Raw genomic sequence first — 27,774 nt, 5'->3', positions numbered from 1 at the left:
AGTATATTTCCTCTGGGCACCAAAAGTATATTATTTCAAGGTACTAATTTGTGCATTTTTAATTTAAAATAAAAGCAAATTACCTATTTCTTTCCCTGGAAAAATTAACATTTAAAAAAATATACGTTTTTTTACTATTTGTCTAATTATTATAGCTAGTTTACAATAATATACTATACTAAAATGTATTTTACTAATAATTACATTAAAAATTATTAATAAGACAAAATATAATATTTTTATATATTACTAAAAATGATTTAACCATAAATTATAGGTGACATAAAATGCGAAGAAAATCATTTATTACATAGAATTTGTTGTGACAAATTTTACAAAATATGTGTTTTTACACAAATCAAAATGAATATTCATAATATCGAAACATAGTAAAATATATATCCACAAGAATTAAAAAATACCATGCAAACGATATATTCATCTATTTCCTACAAATGTATCAAAGACCAATTCATTTCAAATAAAAATATGCAATATATTTTATGAAACGATTGCTTTATTTGTTTTATTTTTGGGAGATATATATACATTTGCTAATATAAAATCAATGGAATGTGACAAATCAATACTACGGTTTTAATATTTTTAATTTCACAAAATAAAACTATTTGCAACTGTTTTATATATTTATAATTATTGAATGGTATTATTTTAAACTATCATTTTATTAGATGATTTTTTATAGAAATTTTAAATGAAATAGAAAACATGTTAATCTTAGAATCCATTACAATATATATTTGGATAAATATGAAACAAATTCCATTGAATGAATATAAAAAATAGAATGTAATGGTAGTTTTCTTATTAAGAGAAACATATTTCAGATAATGAAGCAATTGTGATAATTCAAAAGAAACATCATATGGCTTATTTGTATTTTAATTTTGTTTGTAAAAGCTTCAATTACTACTGGACTTGTTCATTCTTTTATCTTTTTTATGTTTTTGAATATTTTCTAATTTAAAATTGTTTTTAACTGAAAACTAAGCAGTAATATAACAAAATTTTATACTAATATATCACAAAAATGCAATCAGACATAGTATATATTTTATGTAAATTTGATTAATGCTTGATTCCCTAAGTGGAATTATGAAATATTATATAATTTGTGAATATATACAAGTTTGATTGTATCACCTTTTAAATCATCATTAACAATTTTCTTCTTTGATACATTATTTTATATATATTTCTTTTCTTTTTGAATTATAAATTTGTTCAAATGTATTTACAATTTTCGTTTTTTTGTTGATAAAGTCAGTTTTAAAGTAACATAAATGATAGGGGAATTTTATGTATTGTTGTAATGTGTAGGTATTAAAGGAGAGGCTTATAAATTCATAATATATAGGAGTATAAAAAATATAAAACTAGTGTTACAGCTTTATTATAAATATATACATATATTAAGTTTCATATTGAGATTTTTAGATTTAAAAAATTATATTTATGTATTAAAATCACAATACATAAATTTAAAAAGTACTATATCGTAAAAACAACTATAATGTTATTATGTTACATACTAATATATTTTAGTTTGATTTAGTTTTTTATTCAAATATGATAAATTGTCTACTCTTGATTAATATTTCATTAAATTAACTATTTTATTATAAAAGAACCAATTTAAAGTTATAATAATTTAAAAATATAAAGAATTATTAAGTATTAAAAATAATAAATGTCTTAAAATAAATTAATTAAATAGTAAATAATATAATATATATTAAAATTAAATAATAATATAATTAAAATAAATATAATATATATTAAAATTAAATAATAATATAATTAAAAATAAATATAAAATATATTAAAATTTAATAATATAATTAAAAATAAATATAAAATTAAATAATATAAAATATAATTAAAATAAAATAATAAATAATATAAAATATAATTAAAATTAAATAATAAATATAAAATATAACTATATATATTAAAATTATATTATATAAAAATATATTAAATTAAATAATAAATATAAATTAAATATAAATATTAAATTATATACAAATTAATAATATATTATATATATGATTAAATTAAATATTAAATTAATTAAAAATGTTAAATAATATATATTAAAAATATATTTAAATTAATATTATTAATAATATTATATTAAATTAATACATCATATATTTAAATTATATAAAAAATAATAATATATTAATTAAATAATAAAATAATAATATATTAATTAAATAATAAAATAATAATATATTAATTAAATAATAAAATATATATTAATTAAATAATAAATATTAAATTATATATTAATAATAAAATATATTAAATTGATATATTTAAATAATAATATTTATATAATAAATTAAATATTAAATAATAAAATTATATGTATATATATTAAATTAATTAATAAATATTATATATTAAATTAATTAATAAATATTATATATTAAATTAATAAATTAATAAAATAAATTAAATATTAATTAAAATTATTATATAATATTTTTAATATTATATTTTATTAATTAAAATAAATATAATTAAATATATATATTAAATTAAAATAATAAATATGTTTATTAATTAAATTATAATAAATATATAGTTTTATTTAAATAAATTAAAAGTATTTATATTATTTATGGGGAATATATTAAATATAATATTTAAATATATATTATTTATAAATATAATTAAATTAATTATATATTAAAATAAATTAATAATTATAATATTATTTATATTAAGTTTTTAAATATAATTAAATTAATTTATAATTAAAATAAATTAATAATTATAATATATATATTAATGTTTTTAAATAATTAAATATTATTTTATTATTATATAATTTAATGAATATTATTATTTTTAACATTTATTAATTATAATTTAATATTTTTATTCCATTTTCAATATTTAATATATTAATATAATTTTAATTATTTATTATAATTAGAATAATACAATTAATTAATTATTATTTTTAAAATATAATTATTTATAATTAACATAATATAATTAATTATTATTTTTTAAAATATAATTATTTATTATAATTAAAGTAATATAATTAATTAATTATTATTTTTAAAATATATAATTATTTATTATAATTAAAGTAATATAATTAATTAATTAATTATTATTTTTAAAATATATAATTATTTATTAAATATATATTATTTTTATTAATTTATTAATTTGTCTATATTATTTAAAATTATTTTAATTTTATATAAATATATATTATTTTTGCACATTTAAATTGTGAAATAAATATATTAAGAAAATATAATTACATTAAAAATGTATTATTTATATATGATAAAGATTATATTTCAATATTTATATTTTTTGAATGTTAATTTTATTGTCTCTTTGCTATATAGTTGAAATAATCAAAATGAAAAAAAATATATTAATTGAAGACATACAAATCGATATTTTGAAATAATAACAGTGATGATGAAATTTATATTTTTTAATAAATATCATCAATACAAAAACATGTTTTTACTTTTATATCACCTTTCAATTTATTATCCTTAATATCCATAATGAATCATACATTAAAATGATTATTATTATAATATAGATTTGGAATTTTTTATAAATTTATATGAAACACTTTATACCTAGTTACAATTTAATTAAAAAGTCAAACCCTAATACGGTTTGTGATTATGTAGCAATAAAATATTATCCATAGCATTTATATGGTAACCTTTTTTAAAGTAACATTATAAAATATAAATCAATGTGTAAATGACATATATCTAATTTAGTTTATGAATCTCGTAATCTTTATAAAGTTTATTAAAGTTTGTTTTAATCGATTTAAATATTTACATAAAGAATTATCACATTTATGAAAAAAGACAGAAAATACAAATTGTATGGGTATCACACTTTAAGTACATTGTTGAAAACATAACACATTTTATTATTTTGTTTTTTAATTAAAACACATGAAAAGCATTATATGAATTTCTATAGAAATATAAAATAATGAAAACAATGATTATCCACGAAAATTAATAAAAGTAATAAAATGGTGATATACATTTAATAATACCTTACAATAAATTTCTCATATGTAACTTTAGAGATAAAAAAATCTGCATATTTATCAAAGAAATTTATTCTGGTGTTTCCTTGGTTTTACTTCTTTCATTATATTCTTCTATAAGATATTCTCTAAGTAATAAAATAGGGTTAATATCTATATATTTTTTTAGAACCTACATAACAAAAAATTATTGAATGTTTATATTCGAGTTGAAATTTGACATAATACAAAGTTGTTTATTTTTTATTCAAAATAAATTATGAAAGAGTTATATAAATGAATATGTGAATATTATAAATGCTATTAATTACTTCTTGTTGAATTTCAAATAACTCTGTAGAATTTGCTTTTAGTTTATTCGTTGCAAAAATATCTATTTGTTCTGTTTATTTTTTAAAAAAGAAAATGTTTAATATATTGTTTTTTGAATTCAAATACAGTATTTTTCATAAAATCTCTATCATAAATGAAACTATGCTTTGAAACTAATTTTGCTTTTCAATAACAACAAAACCTTTACTAGCTTAATAGAACATTGTAATAATTTATTTTAAAACAATTAAATCCCTTTAATAGACAATATACCATGAGTTATATATTATAAAAGAACCACATTCTATATGTAGAAAAGGTACAAAAATACGTTTTTACCCATGTTACAAGTATTCCTATAAATAAAAAAAATATATTATAAAAGAATATTATTATTTCATATATCAATTTATTATATTGCGTATGCATTTATTACCTTTCATCGCACAAATTGGTTATTCGATCCTTTTCATTGCCATATTCACATATATTAAAGTACTTGTGTTTCTCCTTTTCATTATTTACTAATATAACTAACTATAATATATATATATAATATAATTGGTATATATGTATTCCTTTTAAATTAGTATTAGCATATCCGAAATTTAATATATTGATTATACTTTGTTTAATGCCTATAAAATTACGAAATAAATTTAAATTTGAAATAGAAATAATGAATAAAAGACAAACAAAATTTAATAGTGTCATATATTTATATAATTTTTTGTTAATATATACAGGCAATAGACATGGGAAAATTGTATCTTTAATGTATTTGGAATTTTCATCATCAAATACGTCCTTTCCATATAGGTTATTTACAAAATTATCAAAATTCATTTGTCTATATATAGATTAACGTATAATTGTTTTATTTTAAAATAAGCGTAAAGTTTTTTTTGTCTATATAATGAAATGGGGAAATAGTAAAATAAACACATATGGATATTTACAAAGACTTAATTTATGGGAATTGAGATATAAAATAATTATGTGAATTTAATTTTGCAAATATTATATACATAATAAAATTCCCTTATAAAAATAAAATAAAGTAAAAATATAATATATTTTCTATATATATTTTTGTAGATGTTGAAAATTATAATTTACATATTTTGCATTAATTCTGAGTTATTTAATCATTATTTCCGAGAATAAGCACTAATATAAAATTAAAGAAAACAAATATAAAGATACTTTATAGATGCTATAAAATGTAGTATAAAATGCTTTTTCAAAATTGATATAAACTTATGATATAATAAAGGTTACATCATAACTACAATATAATTTTAAGACAAACAATGTACTCATTAAAAAAACACATCTCATATATAAAATAGAAACATATAGATTCATTATGTCCACTTTACTAAAGTTTTTTTTTGAAAAAGATTGTTTAATGAAAAAAGTGCATATTTTATAATAATTTCGACTATGCTTATTTAATTTTAGATAATTATTCAAATTAAAATTTCCTTTGATATTAAAATAATTTCAGTTGTGAGCAAGATAATAAAAATGTATCATGTCGAATTGAAAAATCCAAATAATTATAAAAATACAATAAGGGATAATTAAATATGACAATAAATAAATATATATTAAAAAAAACGTAAAAAAACAAATACATTTACAATATAATATCACTTTTGTTTATATTTTAATTAATCACGTAGATATATATAACAAAGCGATACGCATCTAATATGTGTTTTGTGAATAGGTTTAATTAAAAAAAACCCAATTGCTTTACATTGACATATATTTACATGTGTTTAAGTAATTTATTGTAATTAAAATACATTTTATAAAAAATAATTATACATTTAATTCCACTTGCCCATCTGAAAAATCTTCTCGCGCATTTTGTGATTGTTCATTATTAAATCTTTTAATTCCTTCGGCTACTAATTTGGCAACTGATAAAATATGCATTTTTTCACAACATATATCTCTTGGAATGTGTATTGTATTTGTTGTTACAACTTCATCAATGCACGAATCGTTAATTTTTGAGATACATCCATCAGATAATATAGCATGAGTTGCATAAAGATATATTTTTCGAGCTCCCGCATTTTTGAGAAGAGCAGCAACCTTTTTAGATTTATCTCCAGTATCAAGTATATCATTTACTATTATACAATCACAGTCTTTAATATCGCCAACTATAGTTATTTTTTCATTTTCATGTAAATTTATATTATTTTTGCTTTCTGAATCTTTTAAAGAACTGTTATTAGTTTTGTCTTGAGAAACTATATCTTGTTTATTGGTTAACATTTTACTGGATTCATTTGATTCATTACTTGCAGCCTCTTCTCTGTTATGCATTCCGTTATATGTGCTAGAAACCAACGTAGTAAATCCTACATCATTTGAATGCTTTTTCATTCTAACCCAAAATTCCTTTGCTCTTTCTGCACCATCAATATTAATTGGAACAATAACGGGGTTATGGAGTTTTTTTTTTTTTAAATATTCTACGGCTAAAGATTGTGGATTAATATTCATAAGCGCTGGCTGGAAAAATTTTTGATCAGTAGAAAATCCTTCAATTCTTGGATTGTTCAAATCAACAGCGATAATTGAATCAGCACCACAAGTTTGCAATAAAATAGCTATTTCTGGAGCTCCTAGTGATTGCATATTATTAAAATAACCATTATGTTTATTTTGTCTGGAATAGTTTAAATATGGTAAAACAACGATAACCTTTTTTGCAGATGATCTTCTTAATGTCGATACAAATAAAAACAATTCCATTAAACGTGAATGGACATCCTTACCACCTGCAGGGGTAGAATGTATTATATATACATCTCTCCCTCTTACTTCATCCATTATTTGAAGAGTAATTTCCCCATCACTATATTTTCCAATATAAGCTCTACCTAAACTTATTCCTAAATTAGAACATATTTCATTTGCTAATTCATGATGACTATTACTAGAAAATATTTGCATGTTACTGTATTCACTTAATTCTTGATAATATTCATATTTATCGTCTTTTGATTTATTTTTATTATTTTCAGGTATAACGGTACTTGATTTATCTAAATTATTAGCATCTTTTGAATTTGAATTTTTTGACTTATTTATGAAACTAAATTCATTAATTTTTATTTTTATATCTTCATTTTCTACATTTTCATCTCTTTGCGACACAACAGATGCCCCAAATATGTTAGCGAATGCAATGGTTTTTATTTTATTATATCTGTTTTTTTCATTGTTATTTTTGTTTTGTTGAATTAAAATAATAGGATGCTGTCCATTAAAACCATTGTAATTTGCATTTTCATGTGCATAATATAATTTTTTCTGGAGTATAGATTGACGAGTATTTAGAAATTCATTTTTGATAATAAAATGTTTTATAAATTTATCTGTGTGTTCGTAGAATTTCCTGGAGAAACCGGTGTAAAGATTATAAATCATTATTATAATATATCATATGAGTATTTTGTGATTTCAAATGATAATGTAATTTTTTTAAATCCATTAAAAATAACGCGACTTTTAATTAATAAAATGGAAAAAAAAACAAATAACAGTATTCTACATAGAAAATTAAAAAATATATATAAATATATAATTCATATATTTTTTATTTCTTTATCAGGTTTTTTTAAGGTAACAATTCTACATATGAATACTTAATTCAAATAGCCAATCATATTTTTATTTATATATATATATGTTTGTTTGTTTGTTTGTTTGTTTTAATTTACAAATAATATAAACTTAAAAATAATTTTTGCGTAATTTCATTTGAATTATTTTGCATTTTTTTAATGTCGTTTTTTTATTTTAATTAGAGAGGTACGATTTAATTTTTATACAATCACTATAAATAAATATTCGTTTTCTCTTTATTAAAAATAATATTTTTGCATGAGTATTATATTATGCTGTATAATAATGAAAATATTAAATAATATAAATTCATTTTAATTTTTTATTCCATTAAATACAAAAAAAAAATTATATTTCATTAAATAATATATAAGTATAAATTTTTATGATTTTTATAGTTTCCACATGGATATATTTTTATTATACCTTAATATATTATAGATATCCAATTTTGTTTTATAATAATTTTACAAAAGCGATGAAATAATATAATTAATGAAAAACTATGTTGATGATTTACTAGATCTAATGTGAAAAAAATAAATATTATATGCATGTATAATAAGAATACTACTATATAATTCTACGCAATTATACATATAATGAATTAATGTAATATATAATATACAATATTCTCTGATTCGCATATCATATATAAACATGAAAATTATTCCATTACATATTTACAAAAATTGTATATTTCAGAAACTAAAAAATATGTGAATTAAAATATGATTTAAAGTCTAGTATACCACATCTATCTTATCTTATCTCATTGAATTGAATTGATATCGCTTACTACGCCACTTATACGTTTGCAATTCATATAATTTTTCACATATTCCTTCTTATATAAATATAAATACTATTTTTTATCATGTGTTTAAATGTTATATGAAAAATATTTTTTCTATTGATGGATAGAGAGAAATTATGAAACACTTTATTCAACTTAATCTAACACATTATATTTGCAACATCTATCGTGATATTATATAGATGATATAATTGTTTAGTGTCCAGAAAACTATATATTATTTGGAAAAAAAGAAATAAAAAAAATGTTAGCATTTCACAAATAAACCACCTATTGTTAATTTACATTATTATTTTGATGTATATCATGTGGTCTCCATTTATTAGAAACAAATTTTACACATAAATTTGTTTTTTTTATAAGTATATAAAAATGTTATGATAAATGGAATATTTTTAAATAATAATAATAAAAAAAAATACAACCATATAAAGTATATTATTTTTTTTATGTATAAGTTTATATTAGAATTTCCACAGGTTTCACAACTTATAATTGTACTCTTTGCACAAAACATATAATTTTGTATTTTTTTAATAATATAAAATGTTTTGTAATATTTTATACAATCATAATAGTATAAATGTTTTTAATATGATTGTTATTTATACTTTCAATAAATTTTAGAGACACACATCAAATTCAACTTAAAAAGAAAAAATATATATACAACTTAAATCTATAAATAGTGAATTCTTCATTACAACGAAATATATTTTTTGTGGGCATATGAAAAAATATATGGTCAAAAAAATATGTAAATTTCATAAAAGTTTTATTAATTTTTACAAAAAAAAAAATATATGGTTTATTTCTTTTAATAATATACCAAAGGGATAGACAATATATGTAATTATAGAGATTAATAAGAAGGATTTCATAAATTTATATGTTATAAAATGTGAATTTACTTTTTTAAAAGAAATGAATTATAATATATAGAAGATGTATATACATTTGTATGACTTTGGATTTCTATTTAGCTGAAAATTTATTGTACTTTTTTTTTATTTTTTAGTATCCCTCTTAAAATTGTATATAAAGGTTTAGCATTTAAAAAGCTATCTACAAAATGTAAAATAAAATATATGTGTTAAAATATAAAATATTTTAATATACTTAAAACACTTATCTATATTTAAAATAATTTTAGTTATTTACTCATTATATATTATCACATTTGTTTTCTTTATTACAATGTGTATATAATATTTTTTTCAACAATGTTTATGTAAAATGTATTAATTTTCATTTTGAATCACCAACACAAATAATAATCAGTATGCACAAAATAAAAACAAGTTATCTTTTTACATTTTACAAAAAAACGAGCAGATTGTTATATAAGCCCAAAGAATGATGGTAACAAATACATTCTTTTAAATGTTTGTTATTTATTTGTTTGATTGTGTTACACATATGAAATATATATTATATATGCATATGCACACATGTAATAGTAATAGTAATAGCAATAGTAATAGTAATAGTAATCGTAATAGCAATAGCAATAATAACAATGATATTTGGTATACTTCAGTATAATAAGCAAAAAAAACGATGTATTCAAATGTAAGACCATATAAAATATTACAAAAAGTAAAAGCAAGCGATAATAGTAAAAAAAAAGCAAGCGAAAGTAGCAAAGAAAAAGCAAGCGAAAGTAGCAAAGAAAAAGCAAGCGAACATAGCAAAGAAAAAGCAAGCGAATATAGTAAAAAAAAAGCAAGCGAAAGTAGCAAAGAAAAAACAAATGAAGAAAAGAAATATTACAATAAGCATAAAAAATATGAAGACATAAATTATTATGAAGATGATAGAAGATATAGATATAATAAACATGTAAATCATTACAAAACAAAAAATAATAAAAGTTACACAATAGATAATAATTATGAAAAAAATAATAAACAGTATACTAAAAATGGTGAAAAAAGTAACAATAATGTTGTATTAAAAAAAACGGGAAAAGATATGTTGATATCTTTATTAAAAAAAGACCAAATGTGTGTAAAAAAAAAAAAAATTGTTATTCGAAATTTACCTCCAACTTTAAATGAAAATAATTTTTTTGATTCTTTTTCAAACAATCTTAAAGATGAATTGGATTATTATTATTATGTTAATGGAAGTATAGGAAAAAATTCATCTGATGATATTATCCATTCACGTATATATTTATCCTTTAAAGATTATATGAAAACAGAAGAATTTATAAAAACACAAGATGGAAAATATTTTTATGATACAAACGGAGTTAAATATAAAGCAAATGTGACATTTGCACCAAATCAAACAATCATACATAAAAATCGAATAGATAATAGAAATAATACATTAGAATCAGATCCATATTTTTTAAAATGTTGTGAAGAAATGCATAATCCTATTGAGCCACCAAAAAATGATATAGATTATCATGATATTATTAATGTGGTAAGAGAAAATGATGATATTATATCTCCTATAATTATAGATCTAAGAAAAAAATTAAAAAATACTAAAGTAAAATAAAATTTATTTATTTTTTTTATACCTACAAAATACATCAAATGAAAAAAGTTAAGCATAACAATATTATATATTCGGTAATGATCTTATTTACACATGTGGACAAATTTATCAAAAAAAAAGAAAAAATAAATTAATAAACGCATGTGAAAAATAACATATTTATAGACCGAATCTGTGATGATAACCATATAAATAGTAACGGGGAATAAAATAAATGTTGTTAATTTGTTGATATTATATAATTTTAATTATTTAAAAAAACAAATGTTTAAATTAGTTGTTATGTATATATTAAATATGTAAAGGAAAATTAAACTATAATTCATGCTAAATATTATAATTGTACAAATATATAAAAATCGTAATGTTTTCCATAAGTATATAAACATCAAGAAAATGTGAACTTATGCAAAACTACAAATAAAAAAACTTTATAAATTCCAAAGAATTTATATTTATTATCCATTTTGACAAAATATATACCTCATTTTATTACTTTGAATAATATAACTAAAATAATAGATTTCTTTGCTATCCCAAATATTTATTTAATTTGAAGAATTTTAAAAAAAACATATTTCTGTTACAAAACTTATTATCTCTATAGTCGTTTTGACAATTTATGACATTATTTCATTTATCCCCTATATTATATTTTTATTCGTTTTTTTTTTTTTTGTTATAATAATTTGACAAAATATCATTTATTTAAGGGCCAAAAGATATTATTATTTCCCACAACTTTTATATAAATTATTATCATTTATATAATCTATAGCTATTGAATTGATATATTTTTTTAAATCTTCATTATTTTGTTTAACTAATAATTTTCTTACATCAGTTGAAGAAATATAATTAACAAAAGACTTGACTGGAATTTCAATTAAATAATATTTAAACATTTTTTTTAATATATCTTTATTTATATCAAAATCACCCCTCTCGATAACAACGAAATTATTTTCAGAAACTAATTGTTCACCACTATCCCATGAAGTTAGATCATTTAATAAATCAGATCCAATAATGAAATAAAATTCATATTGAGGATATGTCTTCTTTAGCATATTTAATAAATCATATGTTGCAGTTGTATTTTCAGATTCCAAATCTTTTACAAATATTTTATTTTTCTCCATTGGATATTTATTATTTTCTAACATGATGGAAAACATATTATTTCTATGCTCAAACGCTTCGAGATTTTTATCATATCTGCATCTACATATAACTACCCATATTTCATCTACCCACTTCAAATTGCTAATTTTTGAAAGTACCATTTCATGGCCATATGTAACTGGATCAAATGATCCTCCATATATACATATTTTTTTATTCATATTTGAATAACAAACAGGCACAAAAAAATTATAAAGCATAAATAAAACATACAATAAATAATATACCATTTTCAACTTAAAATGCGAAAAAATACATTTCTATAATAAATATATACATACATTCACACATACATCCTTATGATATGTATTATAAATTATTTGGAAATTAACTAATTCATAATTCGTGTATATATATATATACATAAATACTAATTTGATTCCCCAATATGATAAAGTTAGTTATCTAAAAGATTTAATTTGAGCAACTTTAATATTTCTCATTTTTTATCAATCATTATAAGTTTTACAACTATTTTTATTTTTTCGTTTATTAATATATTATCAGTTTTACCAAAAAAAAAATATATGCACAATATTATACAAAACTATTTTTTAATAAAATTTCAAGCTTTATATATTATATCATTCATAGAATGAAATTAACAATAAGCAATTTAAAGCGAAGCTAAAACGAAAACTAAAACGAAACTAAAACGAAGCTATAACGAAACTATAACGAAGCTATAACGAAGCTAAAACGAAACTAAAACAAAACTAAATGCATATATATTCCTAAAACATAATTATGTGCTAACTAAAAGGGAAAAAAAAAATATAAAGCAATTACTGTTTAAAAAAAATATACACTATTATGTAAAAAAAATGATGCTTTACAATTATAAAAATTATTGCTAAAAAATAATTAATGTTTTTTTGTTTTTTTTTTTTTGTTTTTTTTAAATTAAGATAAATACCATTTTTGCATTCTTTACAATAAAAATAAATTGAAAAATAAATTGAAAAAATATTTAAAAAGCATCAAAGAAAGTTAATTTAAAAAATAAGCAAATTGAATAAATATTAAAAACAAATGATAAATAAATAAATATATATATATATATATATATATATATATATATGAAAAACCTACGAAAAAATTAAAGCATGCTCATATTGCATGTACATAAATGTAATATTTAAAAAGATAATTCACAACGAATGGACAATTATATATACTATGTATATATAGCAAGGGGAATGAACAAAATAAAGGAAAATCTCTCTCTCTATATATATATCACTTATTTACACCATGATATGCAACTCTTATATATTATTTTTTGTGTTTAAATTTTGATAGATGGCATAATAATTGAATCTAATGAATCTTTAAATATAAAAAAGGGTTTTATATTAATAAATGGCATTTTTATTATTTCCCCTAAATATGTAATTGGTTTCAAAATAGGGAAAGAATATTTAAAAGTAATATTTTTTGGTAATATTATTATGTCTATGTTAAGAATTTGATTTATAACCGCAATATTATAATTAATTATATCATTGTCTGTTAGTTTATTTTCATGTGCATGTATATTCAATTTGGTTTTATTCAATAATTTAGAATCATCATTTTCATTTATATTACAAATATAAAAATCATTGACAAAAAAATCAAAATAAATTACTAATTCTTCATTACCTTCAATTAATACTTTTGGTATTTTAAAATTTGTATGATTTGTCATATTTAATTCTTCAATTTTTAATATAATACCAATAGATATGTTACTATTTTTACTTTTTATTATTTTAAAACAATATCGACATTCATTTATTAATCTTTCATCTCCATATGTAAAAGAATATTTATCTACTTTATTTTTTTTTTTAATTAATTGAAAAGAATAATTTTCATTAGCTGAATTATTTACACATTGAAAAAATTGATTTTCATTCCATGGTTTATATCTTTCTTTTACTTCATCTTTATTTAACAGTTTTTTAAAAATATTATCAAATAATATACTATAAATATTATTTATACATTTTGTGACATTTTTCAATGATATATTTATATTTTTTTTTTCTATATAAGGAGGTTCAAAAGCTTCCATATTTATTATTTTATAAAATTCATTTAAATTTTTAATTTCTTCAGAAAAAGATGTATTAAATGAATCATTTTTTTCATCAGTTATAATATCAACATCATTTTCTTTTTTTTTATCAGTTGTAATATCAACATCATTTTCTTTTTTTTTATCAGTTGTAATATCAACATCATTTTCTTTTTTTTTATCAGTTGTAATATCAACATCATTGTCTTTTTTTTCATTTATTTCTTCTTCATCATATTTTTTTCGAGTTTTATTGTCTTCATATCTCATACAAATAAAATTCGTTCCATCATATTTATTATGTATAATATCATCAAAACTATTTTTTATATATTTATGCATATTATACAGATTTTCATGGCTTAACAAACCGAATCTAACATTTTTGAAAATAATTTCCTGTTCTTCCAAATTACAATTGTTTTTAATTATAAATTTTATCGCCTCAATAAATATCCTCATTTCGTTTATCATTATGTTGTCGAAGCTAATAAAATGGCTGAACGTTTCTGCATCTAGTAAATAGTGGTACTTTTCTAAAGAATCAAAAAATGTGCATACATATAAAATTGGAAAAAAATTGGAAAAAATTGGGGAAAAAATTGGAAAAAAATGGGGAAAAAATTGGGGAAAAAATTGGAAAAAATTGGGGAAAAAATTGGAAAAAATTGGGGAAAAAATTGGAAAAAATTGGGGAAAAATTGTCGAAATGCATAATTAGTTTTACCTGAAAAAATCAGAAACCACGAGTCAGATAATATACGAGAGAAATCTTTTACCATTTCCGTTTCTTTAAAAATTTGCCATACTTCTAATATTTTTATAATATTTTCAAAATTAGTTTTTTCTCTAATTGCATTAATAGCATCATCTATAATACCATCTATTTTTAAATTTTTACATTCTATATAAATAGTTATTAATAATTTAAAATCAAGATCTTGTAATCTAAAATTTTTATCATATATATATCTAAAAATGTTTTTTATTGCTTGTGGATAATCTGTCTTTAATTTCATTCGTACATGAATATTATTTGTTTTTTTCACTAAATTATGTTTTTCAATTTTTTTTTCAATTATATGATAAAAATATGATGAAATATATTTTGTTATAAATAAATTAGAAAATATTCTATGATATCCACCAAAATTTTCGCTATTTTTTTTATTTGGTACTAAAATTATTTCAACAACATCTTTATCATAAGGAGATATAACAAAATTTTTTAAGGATTTTATTTTTTCAGATAATAATGATTTATTTAATTCTAAAAATATTGCATTTTCTTTACTATACTCTTTTTCATATTCAGATTTCATAGAATATTTTTTATTTTTTATTTTTAAATAATATTGTAGTTCAAAATTTTTTAAAAATTGAATTTCTTTTATTTTATTTTCCAAATAAACATATTGATCTTCTGTTTTAGTTTTTATTAAACTATATTTGTGTAATTTATTATTTAAGATCATTTCTAAAATTTCGTTACAATTATAATAATTCTGTTATAAACAAAAGAGATAAAAAAAGAGATTATATGTATGAATATATTTAAGATGTGTTCAGTTCATATGTATAACAGATATTATAATAATTAGACATATTAATTATTTCATAAAAAAGTATATTATATAGTTATACATGTATTTATGTATGCATGCATATGAACTTACCACATTTTTATTTTCTTGATCTAATATAGCATACATATTTTTATGAGTTAATTTATATATATTTATAAATGCTAAATCATCATAAATATCAGAAACTTCATGTTTTTTATAATCATTAATTTGTTTTTCTATTTCATTTAACACTTTAAATTTATTTTTTGCATTTAACTTTGAAAAATATTCAAACTTATTCTTTTCTTCAGTATCGTTATTTTTATCTAACTTTACATCTTTAGGAATATCTTTTTGTATTTCTCTTTTCACTTCATTTTGTATTTCCCTTTTCACTTCATTTTTTATTTCTCTTTTCATTTCATTTTTTAATTTTAAAGCATTCATTTTTTTCACCACATTTTCACAACTTTTTATTTTGGGATAATCTTTTAAAACATTTTTTTCATAATATTTTAATAAATTGGATTTTTTAACAACCTCCTTTTTAATTGTGTTATTCTTTTTATCGTTTAATTCTGGATAACATTCATTTCCTTTTTTTATAATATTAATTATTGATGCATGATTATCACATATTGCAACTACTTCGTTATCATTTTTCTCTTTATGATTTAAATAATTCTTTCTTTGGTTTGATGTGTTTTTTTTTTTTTTCGAACACCACGGCATTTTGAAAACAACAAAAAAGGACAAAAAAAGCAAAATAAACGGCTTAAAAAATGGCTTAAAAAGTGGCTTAAAAAATGACTTGACTTAAAGGCACTTACCCCAATGCATAAGCAGATTGTTATAAAAAAAAAAAAAAAAAATTGAAACAATAATCAGAGTAATATATTGAAAACGCTTATTTCAGGCTTAATATATAAAATATAACTCACATTTTAGTAACACATTTAAAGATAGAAATAAGATATACATATATATATAATACATATGATTTGACAAGCAAGTATGTATTTAATGATATTATTTTAAAAACATTGCAACCAAAAAAAATAAAAAATGTGCAAACTATTTTCTAAACTAGAAAAAATCATTGTAAAAAGTGTAAAATAAATATAATGATAAATTGCATTTAAATAATATATATTTAAAAAAAGACAAAAAAATAAAATAACAAGAATAATTTAAACAAATATATAATTTTTAAAAAAATATTTATATATCTACTAAAGCAACCACACCTAAAAATTATGAAAACAAATCGTGAAAAATATATTTACAACAGTTTAAAAATACAAAATAATAATGAATAGTATACAAAAACAAATAATTTAAAAAATATGTATCACTTAAAAATTATAACATACATTGAGATTACATAATTTATGATTGTATAAATTACTATTTATTAATTCATTATTGTTTATTTTATTACTTTTTATTTATTGGTAGTTCGTTTTTCTATTCATATTTCCATTTTATCATATACTGCATTGGCAATACATTTTTTTAATACCAATATATACACACATATATATTTTTGCATAATAAATTATTTTATATTGCATACCATTTTTTTTTTTTTTTTTTTATAAAAATTTATATTTGAAATTGTGTTTTTGATTATTTATCATAATTGTTTATTTATCACAATTGCTTATTCATTTTTTTCGTTCCCCTATTATATAAATTCATGCATTTATATATTATGGGTACATGCATGTATGCATTTTTTAAATATCATTATGATCTCATTAAAAATTGCAGATAAAACAGAAATATAATAACAAACTATGGAATATGAAATATAAAAATAAATTCACAAACTGAAGAGAGTGTAAGTTTTAATACTATATTAATTTAAATTCAGATATACCTATACATATAAATATGTACAAAAATAAAATCATTATATAATAAATACGAAGAATATGGAATATATAAACCAAATTTTAGCATGCAATAAAATGCATAGAAAAATGAACTAATAAATAATATATATCATACCAAAAAATGAATATATGTAATGAAAATATAATAATAAATAACGAGAATGAATGTGAAGATATATCTAAAGAAAATAAAATAAAAATCGCAACTGAATTAGTTAAAAATTTTTGTCTTTTAAAAGAACTCGATTTATTAACAATTATAAAAAATGAAGAGGAAAGCAAAAAAAACTTTACAAATAAAAATATTAGTTGTAACATAGAAAACATAATTTGTGCAAATAAACATATCTTAGATTTTATATTTTTAAAAGAACGAAATGACTTAAAAAAAGAAGAAAAAAAAAACGACAAAAAAAAAACAATAAATAATTCCATTGAAGAAGATATACTAAAGGAAAAAGATATATTAAATATTATTAACACATTAAATAAAAACGAATTAAATATATCTATGTATGAAAATAAAATACAAAATTGTGACGAATTAAATAATTTTAAACCTTTTAATAACACCTTGTTAATAAATTATATTGATATACCACCAGTATTGAATAATCCAAATTCCTCTTCAAAATTTCACCAAATTTTAAAATTGTTAATTAAAAATTATAATAATTCATTAAATATAATTAAAATACAACAAAATACAATCAAAGATCTGATCTTTTACACACACAATTTATTAATAAATAATAAAATGCTAATAGATAAAAATGATAAATTAGTGAAAATTGCTACTTCTATTCATACAAAATTAAAAAATCATATACCAAATAATCATAATAATAATAGCGTTCAAATAAAATTACCAATAACAGATCAGGAAAATACTTCCTCTCTATTTAAGACACAAATAGATCTATACAGAAAACATATTAATTATTTGTATAACGAAAATAACGAATTAAAAAAATTGTTAAGTACCCTTGACACTGGAAAATAAATTATATAATAAATGATTTAAAAAAAAAAAAAAAAAATTATAATATTGTTTAACATGTGAAAATAACATATTCATTAAAATATGCTACATATGTATATATATAGAGATAGAGATAAAGATAGAGATAAAGATAGAGATAGAGATAGAGATAAAGATAACTGATATAATCCGTATTGAAGACATTACACCTTTTAAGTGAAAATTATATTATTCTTATTATTTAAACATATGGATAAACCCAATTTGTTTTCATGGCATGAATAAATATGGACATATTTTCAAATTGAAAATATCAAAATCTTTAATTATATCGATAAAATATTTATTAATTATATAAAAGGAATAATATATCTTGTTAGTTTTAAGTTAAACATATGAGGAAAAATTACAAATCAAACAAATAATTTTAAATGATATAAAATAGTGATAATAACAACAACAAAAATTAAAAAGCTATTATACAAAAACAATGAAATTTAAATTATACTATAACTTATGATGTATTATATAATATTTTCTTTTTATCATCACAATAAATGGAAACTTCATTGATACATCCATATTCGAAAAACAAATTAATAAAGCTAAATAAATGTAATAAATATATTTTTGTGTAATTTTTTTTTTAATAATGTTATACATACACAACATTCAATTTTTTAAGTAAAATAAATCCGCATATTTTTCATTATTGCTATTGTATTAAATATAAAAATATGCTTCATATTTAATTTTTTCCCTATATTTATGTATTAAGTAAAAACAACAACAAAAAAAAAGATCTTATAAATATTTATATGTATATAGACACAAATAAATAATTAAAAATGTGTACATTATATGATAAAATTTGTCAAACGAAACAACAAATAAAATGTGAAATTTTAATAATTCAAAACAAAATTATTATCTCTGATTGTTATAAAAAATACAGGCAATGAAAATCATTACTAATTGTTAATATGGATATGCTTTATTTTTATCAATTCAATTTTTACTTGATTTATCAGCCATCTTCTATTTATATATACACATACATATGACATTTTTCACTTTCCCATTTAAATACAACTGCAATAATTCATTGTTGTACCACATGTTTGGTTTTTTTGAATTTTAAGAGAGCCATTATTTGAAAACGATTTGTTAAAATATGATTTTGAATTAATTTGTCCACTCAAAGGAAACTGATTTAGGTTATTCTTCTTTTCTGGTATTTGATTACTCATATATCTGCTCATATTTCCAATGGATTGCTTACTGTATTGACTACTTAATTGATTACTGAATTGTCTACTTGTTGGTACTCCCACTTGCGTACTAAATCGTCTACTAATATGCTCGCCCATTTGACCATTAAATTCGTTAGTAAATTTCTTCGGAAATAATTCAGATTCATATATACTAGACATTTTCATTGGACTATTATGGGACATAACTCTAATTCCTGGGTTCGTATTATATTGTATATATTTATTATTTACATTGAATAATGAACTAAAGTTTTGAATCGTAGGTTCCTTCCTTCCACAAGAATTTGTATTATTATTTGTAGGATAACATCTATCAAACATACAATTATAATTACATTTTTTGCTTTCATTCAGGTTTTCTGCTACTGAATTTGTAGAATATAATTTATTTAAATACAAATTAGGAGTACCTTTTACTTTAATTTCTTTAGGTTGTTCTAGTTTTACATGAAAAGATAAATTTCTTAGTGCGTTATCTGATTTCATTTTATTCATATTTAATGATGGTGATTTTCTTAAGTTCAAAAATTCAATATTTCCTACACTTCGATATCTCCTTTCGTCATCTAAAGGTATGCAATTTTTATTCACAGATGAAGATAATGCTGCTGGAATGTCTATTTTTGTTAAACTATTATGTTCTGTTTTGTTCATTAAATTCTGTGATTGATTATATGAGTTGTTTTCATTATTTATATTTCTATTAATTTTGCTTATTTTATCAATGTTCTTATTTTTTGAAATTTTTTTGGATGATATAGATTGAGATGATGAACGAGCACCAGAATTGGAATTATTATTATTATTATTATTAGAATAATCTGAATTGATCATTTGTGATTTTATATCAAAACTATCTACTATGTCATCTCGTCCAATTCTTGGGGTTACATAATTAGTTTTCCATTTATCTTTTAAAGGCTTTATTTTGTCTAATTCTTTATTTAACATTGCGTTAACTCCTCCTGAAAAAACATTCATTCCACTATCATTTGTTTTATTTTTTTTTGAACCCTTTTTCTCTTTCATTTTAATTATATTATTACTTGTTCCTTTTTGTGCTGTGTCTGATTTTATTTTTTTTATTTTTTTATCCATTTTTATTTGTGAGGGCACTGTTTTCATCTTTTTGGAGTTAGTTAATTTTGGGGTTTTCGTCATAACTTTCTCTTCACCATTTGACATGTCTTCACTCATATTTATCTTTTTATTTACCTTTGATTTTTGCCTTTTTAATGATTTAGATTTTTTTAAAGGTTTGTTTATTTTTTCTAATTCAGAAATACCCTTAGACGATGATGCTTCATTTTTTTCTAAAGCTGAATTTTTATTTATGTTATCATTGTTATTAATCAAATTAGATTTACTTATATAAGATGTCATACTTGCCTTTCCATTCAATTTTAATATTTTTGAGCTCGATGATTTCTTTTTATTAAATAATTTGCTTTCTTTAGAATCCAATTTTTTCATAATAGTATCCTCTTTTTCTAATGTATTATGAGCATTGCTCTCAGATTTCGAAGATAATGTAGTCTTACTCTTATTTAATATTATTTCATTAATATTATCAGATTTTGATTTACCTAATTCTTTTTTTTTTATAATAGACATTGCATTTTTTAAAGATGCAGATGAAACCCTTTTAGAATTACTTTTATTGTAAAGGATATCATCTTGTGATTTCTTTTTCATATTCTTATCACTATTTGATCTGTTAATTTTTTTTAATACTCTTTTCTCCAAGTCGAAACCTTTAATAAAGTTTTTGCTTAATGACATCTTTTTTACCCCACTGGCCTTTTTCATAGGTACTACACTTTTTCTTAGTGGGGTAGAGACTGTTTTATTACTAACATTATTTTTGTCTAAATCATTAATTTTTTCAGGTTTTAAATCTTTTTTGTCTTTTGAATTCACATTAATATCTGCTTTTAATTTCAAAACGTTTGGTGAACTTTTCATACTATTTTTCCCTTTTAAAACTAAGTCTGATTTCATACTTTGTTTTATGCTAAACGGTGCTGCTTTTTGTTTTACGGTAAATGGCGCCGCTTTTGGTTTTACTGTAAATGGTGTCGTTTTTTGTTTTACTGTAAGTGGTGTCGTTTTTTGTTTTACGTTAAATGGTATCGATTTTTGTTTTAAGCTCAGTGAAGATATAGCATTTTCATTTTTTGATAATATTTGATCATTCTTTTTTGGAGTTCTTTTATTCATTTTTTGGTCAACACCTTTTTTTAAATCTGTTTTTTTTTTTATTTTTATTTCTTTAAGATTGCTTACTGATTCTTTCTTTTTACTATCAAGTTTTTGGTCTTCTTTAATATTCTTTTTTTCCTCTCCTTTTTCCATGTTAGATATATTTACATTTTCTACAGTTTCTACCTTTTCCACATTTAAATTTGTAGCATTGTCCGCATCCTCTAAAGTTTCCTCTTTCACATCTTTAGAATCCTTCATAATATCATCAGTTTTTTCTACTTTTATATCTGAAGCATCATTCGAAATCTTTTCAACTTGTTCTAATTTTATTCCTAAATTGTCTTCCAAAGTTTCATCAGCATGTTCTGCTTTCATATCTGCAATATCATCCAACGTTTCATCTATATTTTCCTCTTTTATGACAGGAATATCACCTGCTATTTCGATGACTTTTTCCTCTTTTATATAGGAAGGACCATTCGAAGTTTCTTCTACTTTTGCATCATTAGATAAAATATCAGCCTTTTCATCGTTTTTTATTTCCGTATTATCATTATTATCAATTTTTGTGTCATTTTCAGGGACATTTTTTACATTTATAGCATCATTTTCTGTAGTTTCATTCTCGTTTAATACCGACGTTTTTTTATTTTCTGTTTCAGTTTGATCTTTCTTGTCAGTTATATTTATTTCTCTTTTCTCTTTGTCTCCTTCAGTTTCTGCTTTATCTATAGTTACGTCATCCTTTAATTTGAGATTGCTACTTTCTACTGAAGTGTCAAGAACTGGCTCTTTATTATCCGATGCACTCTTAAGTACTATTTTCTTTTTTTGTGGCTTTTCTTTCGGTTTAATTTCACTTATCAATTTTGAAACTGGTTTTTTTACAATATTTTTTTTCGTGTCTAACAATGGCTTGGATTTTTTAACAAGTTCAGGCTTTAAAGATGTATTTTTATGTATAACATTAGGTTTTTGTGTAATTTTTTTTTTAGTGATTAATGGGGGTTTACGTATATCATTAATATTTTTTTTCAAATTTAAATTTTGTTTTACATTTTTTATTTCTGAACTTTTTTTTAAATTTTCTATTGTATTTTTTATATCACTTTTAGGAGGCGCTTTAGATTTAACATGTTTTTCTTTAATTAATGTAGGTAACACTTTATGAACAAATTTGAAAACAGCTTTTTCGGTTTTGGGGTTTTCTATATTTTCATTTTCATTATTAATTTCTTTTAAAGGTGTAAAATTCGTTTTAAACGTTTCTTTCGGTTTTATTTTTGATTCGATTGATGGCTTACTTTTTTTTGGTATATTTCTAAAAACTCCTTTAGGTTTGTTAGAATCTGGCATTTTGTTATTCATCTCACTTTTGTTCAATGTGTTCGACGGATTTAAGTATGATTTCGTTAACAAAGGTGGTTTAGGTATATTTTTGGTTTTGGGTATTTCTACATTTTTTGGAATATATGCTTTACTTTTATTATTTTGTTTATTTATGTCTTTATGAATAATTTTAGGAATTACTTTATTTAGAATAAAACTTTTTGGAACAATTTTATTTGGAACACTGGTCGAACGCTTGCTAAGAAATGGAGATTTCCCTTTTTCTTCAAAGTTGTTGCTTTTTATATTATTTGCAAAATCTTGTGCATTAAGAACCTCTAAAAGCCCTTTCACTTCAATGTATAATGGGCCAGTATTTACATATGAATTTTTTTTTTTTTCAGGGTTAATTTTATTTGTTACACTTAAAGAGGGATTTCCCATGCTGCTATTTTCATAATTTTGAAGATTATTTTTCTCTTTTTCTATTTCAAGTGATATAGATTTATTTTCTTTATCTAAATTATCTTCATGTTTACTACTATCAGAAGTTTCTTGTGGTTTTTCAATTGGATTTAAATTTGCAGAATTTTGAGTATTTGAACTATTTTTATCCGTAAAATTTAAATGTATATTTTTACAATCATCCTTTTCAACATCATTAGTAACATGTACAGAGTTTGGATTTATTGTTGTACTGGTGTTTTTCTCTTCTACAATGTCTCGTTTTACATTGTCTTCATTTTGTTGGTCTTTATTTTCTTCTACAATGTCTCGTTTTACACTGTCTTCATTTGTTTGGTCTTTATTTTCTTCTACAATGTCTCGTTTTACACTGTCTTCATTTGTTTGGTCTTTATTTTCTTCTACAATGTCTTGTTTTACATTGTCTTCATTTGTTTGATCTTTATTTTCTTCTACATTGTTTCGTTGTTCATTATTTGTGTCATTTTCTACTATAGTTTCCTGTCTTTCGTTGCTAGTATCAGCTAATGTGCCTGTATTTATATTATCTTTTAAATCCATTACTAGTGTGTTTATTCACTACAACTAAAATGCTGAAACTTTTTTTTCCCCGCTGTTAATGTGTCACACACGTTCACGAATTAAAGGCACCACAAAAAAAAGGACGGGAAAATGAATTGGCTAAAAAAAACAAAATTTGTAATTGTTTACAAAAGGAAAAAAATCATAATTTTAAGTAAAAATAAGCGCACACAAAAATATATATAATTTTAAAAGCATGCTAATAAAATAAAATGACACGAAAAAAAAAAAAACAAATAAACAAATAAGGAACAAAAAAAAAGTTATTTAAAAATATATTAATATATAATTTTCCGTGTTAATTGTAGCTATGAAAAGAAATAATTATATACACGTTATAAAAAAAAAAAAAAACTAATATGTACATAAAAAAAAATGCTGTAGATTATAGCATGACCAAAAAAAAAATATACAAATATATGTAAGATTAAACAAAAAATATACATTTATAAATATGTTTAAAAATGAATGAAAAAAATATATAATTATATAATATAATTGATACCTAATTAAAAGCAGAAATAATATATAAATGCACCCACTGATACCCACAAGGTAACAGTGTTGTAAAAAAAACAAATATTCATAATAGCTAGCTTTTGGTGCTATAAACTTTAAAATATAAAAAAAATATTACATGATCATAATTTTTTATGAAAAAAATTTATAAATTATGACCATTCATTTTATTTATAAAAAAGCTTTATTCCAAAATTTCCGTTAGCTACACATGTTATACTCCCTATATTTTTTCCACATTTAAAAAGTGTGTATTAAAAAATTAAAATTATGACGTATATACGAAAAATAATATTGGGTGGAAATTAAATGGTATTTTAGCCTATAAAATGTATTTACAAATTTATACTGAATATTTTTTAAGTTAATTTTCTCATATATATATAATATGTATATTTATGGTTATTAAGGTAAAATAATGGTTTAATTTTCATATAATTATCATATAAAATTATGCAAAATGTTACATAAAAAATATACTGTTAAGTACTTCCATTTTGTTTTCTTATGAATATAAATGGAAAATTAAAAAAAAATAAAGCAAATGATAGAATTTAATACACACCTCAATCAAAAGTAATATCACTATAATTACATGTTTGTGATAAATATGTGTAAAAAAAACAAATTTATATGATTTTTATATTTTATTTAAATATAGAAGATATGTGATAGTCACAAATTTATTGGCTTATGTACTTGTCTAGAATTTTCATATTTATCAAATAAAAAGAGGCAAAATAAAAAAATTTGAACACATTGTGTGCAGGTACGAAAAAAAAAACAATAAAAAATAGAATTATTTAAAAAAAAATATATTTTTTTACATATGAGTTATATTTAAAATAGCAATATTAAATGCTCTATTTTTCTTATATTTGCATATTATACTGTTGTGGGATTCTCATTTTCAATAGGAACTGGTGGAGTAGTTTCATAAACAAATTTGGTGATGTGTTGGCAATGATTACACTGATATGATACTAAACATTCGTCTCGCTGCTTTACATTTTTATTTATAGAATCTTTAACAATATTCTTTTTATTTTTTTTTTGTATATTCAATGAGTTAACAAATGTATCACAAGTAACATTGGGAATAAAAACTGAATTACATTTTTTACAAAATAGCTTTTTAAAATTTTTATCATATTTTATTAAAAATTTATTGGAAAGTCTTCTCATTGTTTTAATATATTTTCTTGATAAATTAGGACTAAATTTATTAATTAGGAATGATGCTTGTAATAAATAATTTATCCTAACCATTTGATTTGAAGGTTTAAACAATTCTTTATTATCATTACATTTTTTTGTCCTTTTTTTTCTTTTATTTGGTTTATTATTATCAAGTTGGTTTATTTGTGAGTTTTCATTTAACCCCTTATTCAGTGGAATGTTCATTTTTTCAAGATTTTTTGTATTATCGACAAAATTATAATTCCCTTCTTCCATATTATCATATTTTGTTACATTGTTATTATTATTTCTGTTATAATTTGGATTATTTGCTTTGTTTTTTAATTTTTCACAATTATCTTCATTAATATAACCTTCATGTTTTGAATTATCATCCATATCCTTAATAATTTTTTATATTGTTGTGATATTCAAATATAACTTTATATATTAAATGATTTACCAAATTCACACGTTATTTTATTGCATTTAAATTGTGAGTAATAAAAAATTGAAGCATCTGTAAATAACTATGGAATATATATAAATAATTTAGTTACAAATATTTATTTATTGGTTTATATTTAAGATAAATTTTGCTATACGTTTCCAACGATTCTTATTGTTGTAACATTTTAATTAGTGTATCTTAGGTAATTAAAAATATGCTTGGATAGAGAGTGAGAGAAAATGATATAAATATTTTTTTCATTTTTCGCAAGTTTAATTATGTTAAAAGCTATTGGGGTTATAATCGAATATAACAATAATTTTTTAATTGTTGAAATTAGTAATTTTTTTTCATATACCCTTCAAATTGTATATATATATGCATATATTGCTATATACTTGTTTTATTTTTTTTAAAAGGTTGCTCATTTATTGTTTTCGATTTTGTTTTCGATTTTGTTTTCGATTTTGTTTTCGATTTTTGTTTTCGATTTTTTTTTTGTATCAATAGAATTTTATAGAGAAGAAAGGAAATCAATATTAAATTTCAAATGTGGTTATCATTTTATATTTGGTATTTATTGTAAATAAAAATTTCTGAACAATTTAGTTATACAAGTGTAGAACGAAAGTAGCTATAATATTTCGATAATTTTAAAAACATACAGCATATATTTTTTTAACTGTTTCTAATTTCA

The 27,774-nt window shown here is 20.1% G+C and overlaps 8 protein-coding genes across 8 annotated transcripts; 2 read left to right on the top strand and 6 right to left on the bottom strand.

The window, feature by feature from the left end:
- Positions 1-4,151: 4,151 nt before the first annotated feature.
- Positions 4,152-5,239, bottom strand: PY17X_1347800 (conserved Plasmodium protein, unknown function; the record flags this gene model as incomplete). Its single annotated transcript, XM_022957228.1, has 5 exons — positions 4,152-4,253; positions 4,393-4,463; positions 4,733-4,749; positions 4,830-4,930; positions 5,138-5,239. The coding sequence occupies 5 exons, from the start codon at positions 5,237-5,239 to the stop codon at positions 4,152-4,154; spliced, it is 393 nt and encodes a 130-aa protein (XP_022813681.1).
- A 984-nt stretch (positions 5,240-6,223) lies between these two features.
- On the bottom strand, positions 6,224-7,849 carry PY17X_1347700 (uncharacterized protein; the record flags this gene model as incomplete). The annotated part of the gene is made up of 1 exon (XM_724146.2): positions 6,224-7,849. The coding sequence occupies one exon, from the start codon at positions 7,847-7,849 to the stop codon at positions 6,224-6,226; it is 1,626 nt and encodes a 541-aa protein (XP_729239.2).
- Positions 7,850-10,424: 2,575 nt separating this feature from the next.
- Positions 10,425-11,378, top strand: PY17X_1347600 (uncharacterized protein; the record flags this gene model as incomplete). Its single annotated transcript, XM_722348.1, has 1 exon — positions 10,425-11,378. One exon carries the CDS (start codon positions 10,425-10,427, stop codon positions 11,376-11,378), a length of 954 nt encoding a protein of 317 aa, XP_727441.1.
- A 728-nt stretch (positions 11,379-12,106) lies between these two features.
- On the bottom strand, positions 12,107-12,793 carry PY17X_1347500 (nucleotidyltransferase; the record flags this gene model as incomplete). Its single annotated transcript, XM_722349.2, has 1 exon — positions 12,107-12,793. The coding sequence occupies one exon, from the start codon at positions 12,791-12,793 to the stop codon at positions 12,107-12,109; it is 687 nt and encodes a 228-aa protein (XP_727442.2).
- A 1,058-nt stretch (positions 12,794-13,851) lies between these two features.
- On the bottom strand, positions 13,852-16,925 carry PY17X_1347400 (conserved protein, unknown function; the record flags this gene model as incomplete). Its single annotated transcript, XM_722717.2, has 3 exons — positions 13,852-15,161; positions 15,353-16,130; positions 16,302-16,925. 3 exons carry the CDS (start codon positions 16,923-16,925, stop codon positions 13,852-13,854), a joined length of 2,712 nt encoding a protein of 903 aa, XP_727810.2.
- Positions 16,926-18,212: 1,287 nt separating this feature from the next.
- PY17X_1347300 (conserved Plasmodium protein, unknown function) lies at positions 18,213-19,094 on the top strand (the record flags this gene model as incomplete). The annotated part of the gene is made up of 1 exon (XM_022957227.1): positions 18,213-19,094. The coding sequence occupies one exon, from the start codon at positions 18,213-18,215 to the stop codon at positions 19,092-19,094; it is 882 nt and encodes a 293-aa protein (XP_022813680.1).
- Positions 19,095-20,155: 1,061 nt separating this feature from the next.
- On the bottom strand, positions 20,156-24,907 carry PY17X_1347200 (conserved Plasmodium protein, unknown function; the record flags this gene model as incomplete). The annotated part of the gene is made up of 1 exon (XM_725493.1): positions 20,156-24,907. The coding sequence occupies one exon, from the start codon at positions 24,905-24,907 to the stop codon at positions 20,156-20,158; it is 4,752 nt and encodes a 1,583-aa protein (XP_730586.1).
- Positions 24,908-26,332: 1,425 nt separating this feature from the next.
- Positions 26,333-27,025, bottom strand: PY17X_1347100 (ribonuclease P protein subunit RPR2, putative; the record flags this gene model as incomplete). Its single annotated transcript, XM_725494.2, has 1 exon — positions 26,333-27,025. The coding sequence occupies one exon, from the start codon at positions 27,023-27,025 to the stop codon at positions 26,333-26,335; it is 693 nt and encodes a 230-aa protein (XP_730587.2).
- Positions 27,026-27,774: the final 749 nt, after the last annotated feature.

This window comes from Plasmodium yoelii, assembly GCF_900002385.2.
Source record: "Plasmodium yoelii strain 17X genome assembly, chromosome: 13".
NCBI classification, from domain to species: Eukaryota; Apicomplexa; class Aconoidasida; order Haemosporida; family Plasmodiidae; genus Plasmodium; species Plasmodium yoelii.
The sequence above is the reverse complement of the archived record's forward strand: the minus strand, read 5'-3'. Positions and strand labels throughout refer to the sequence as shown.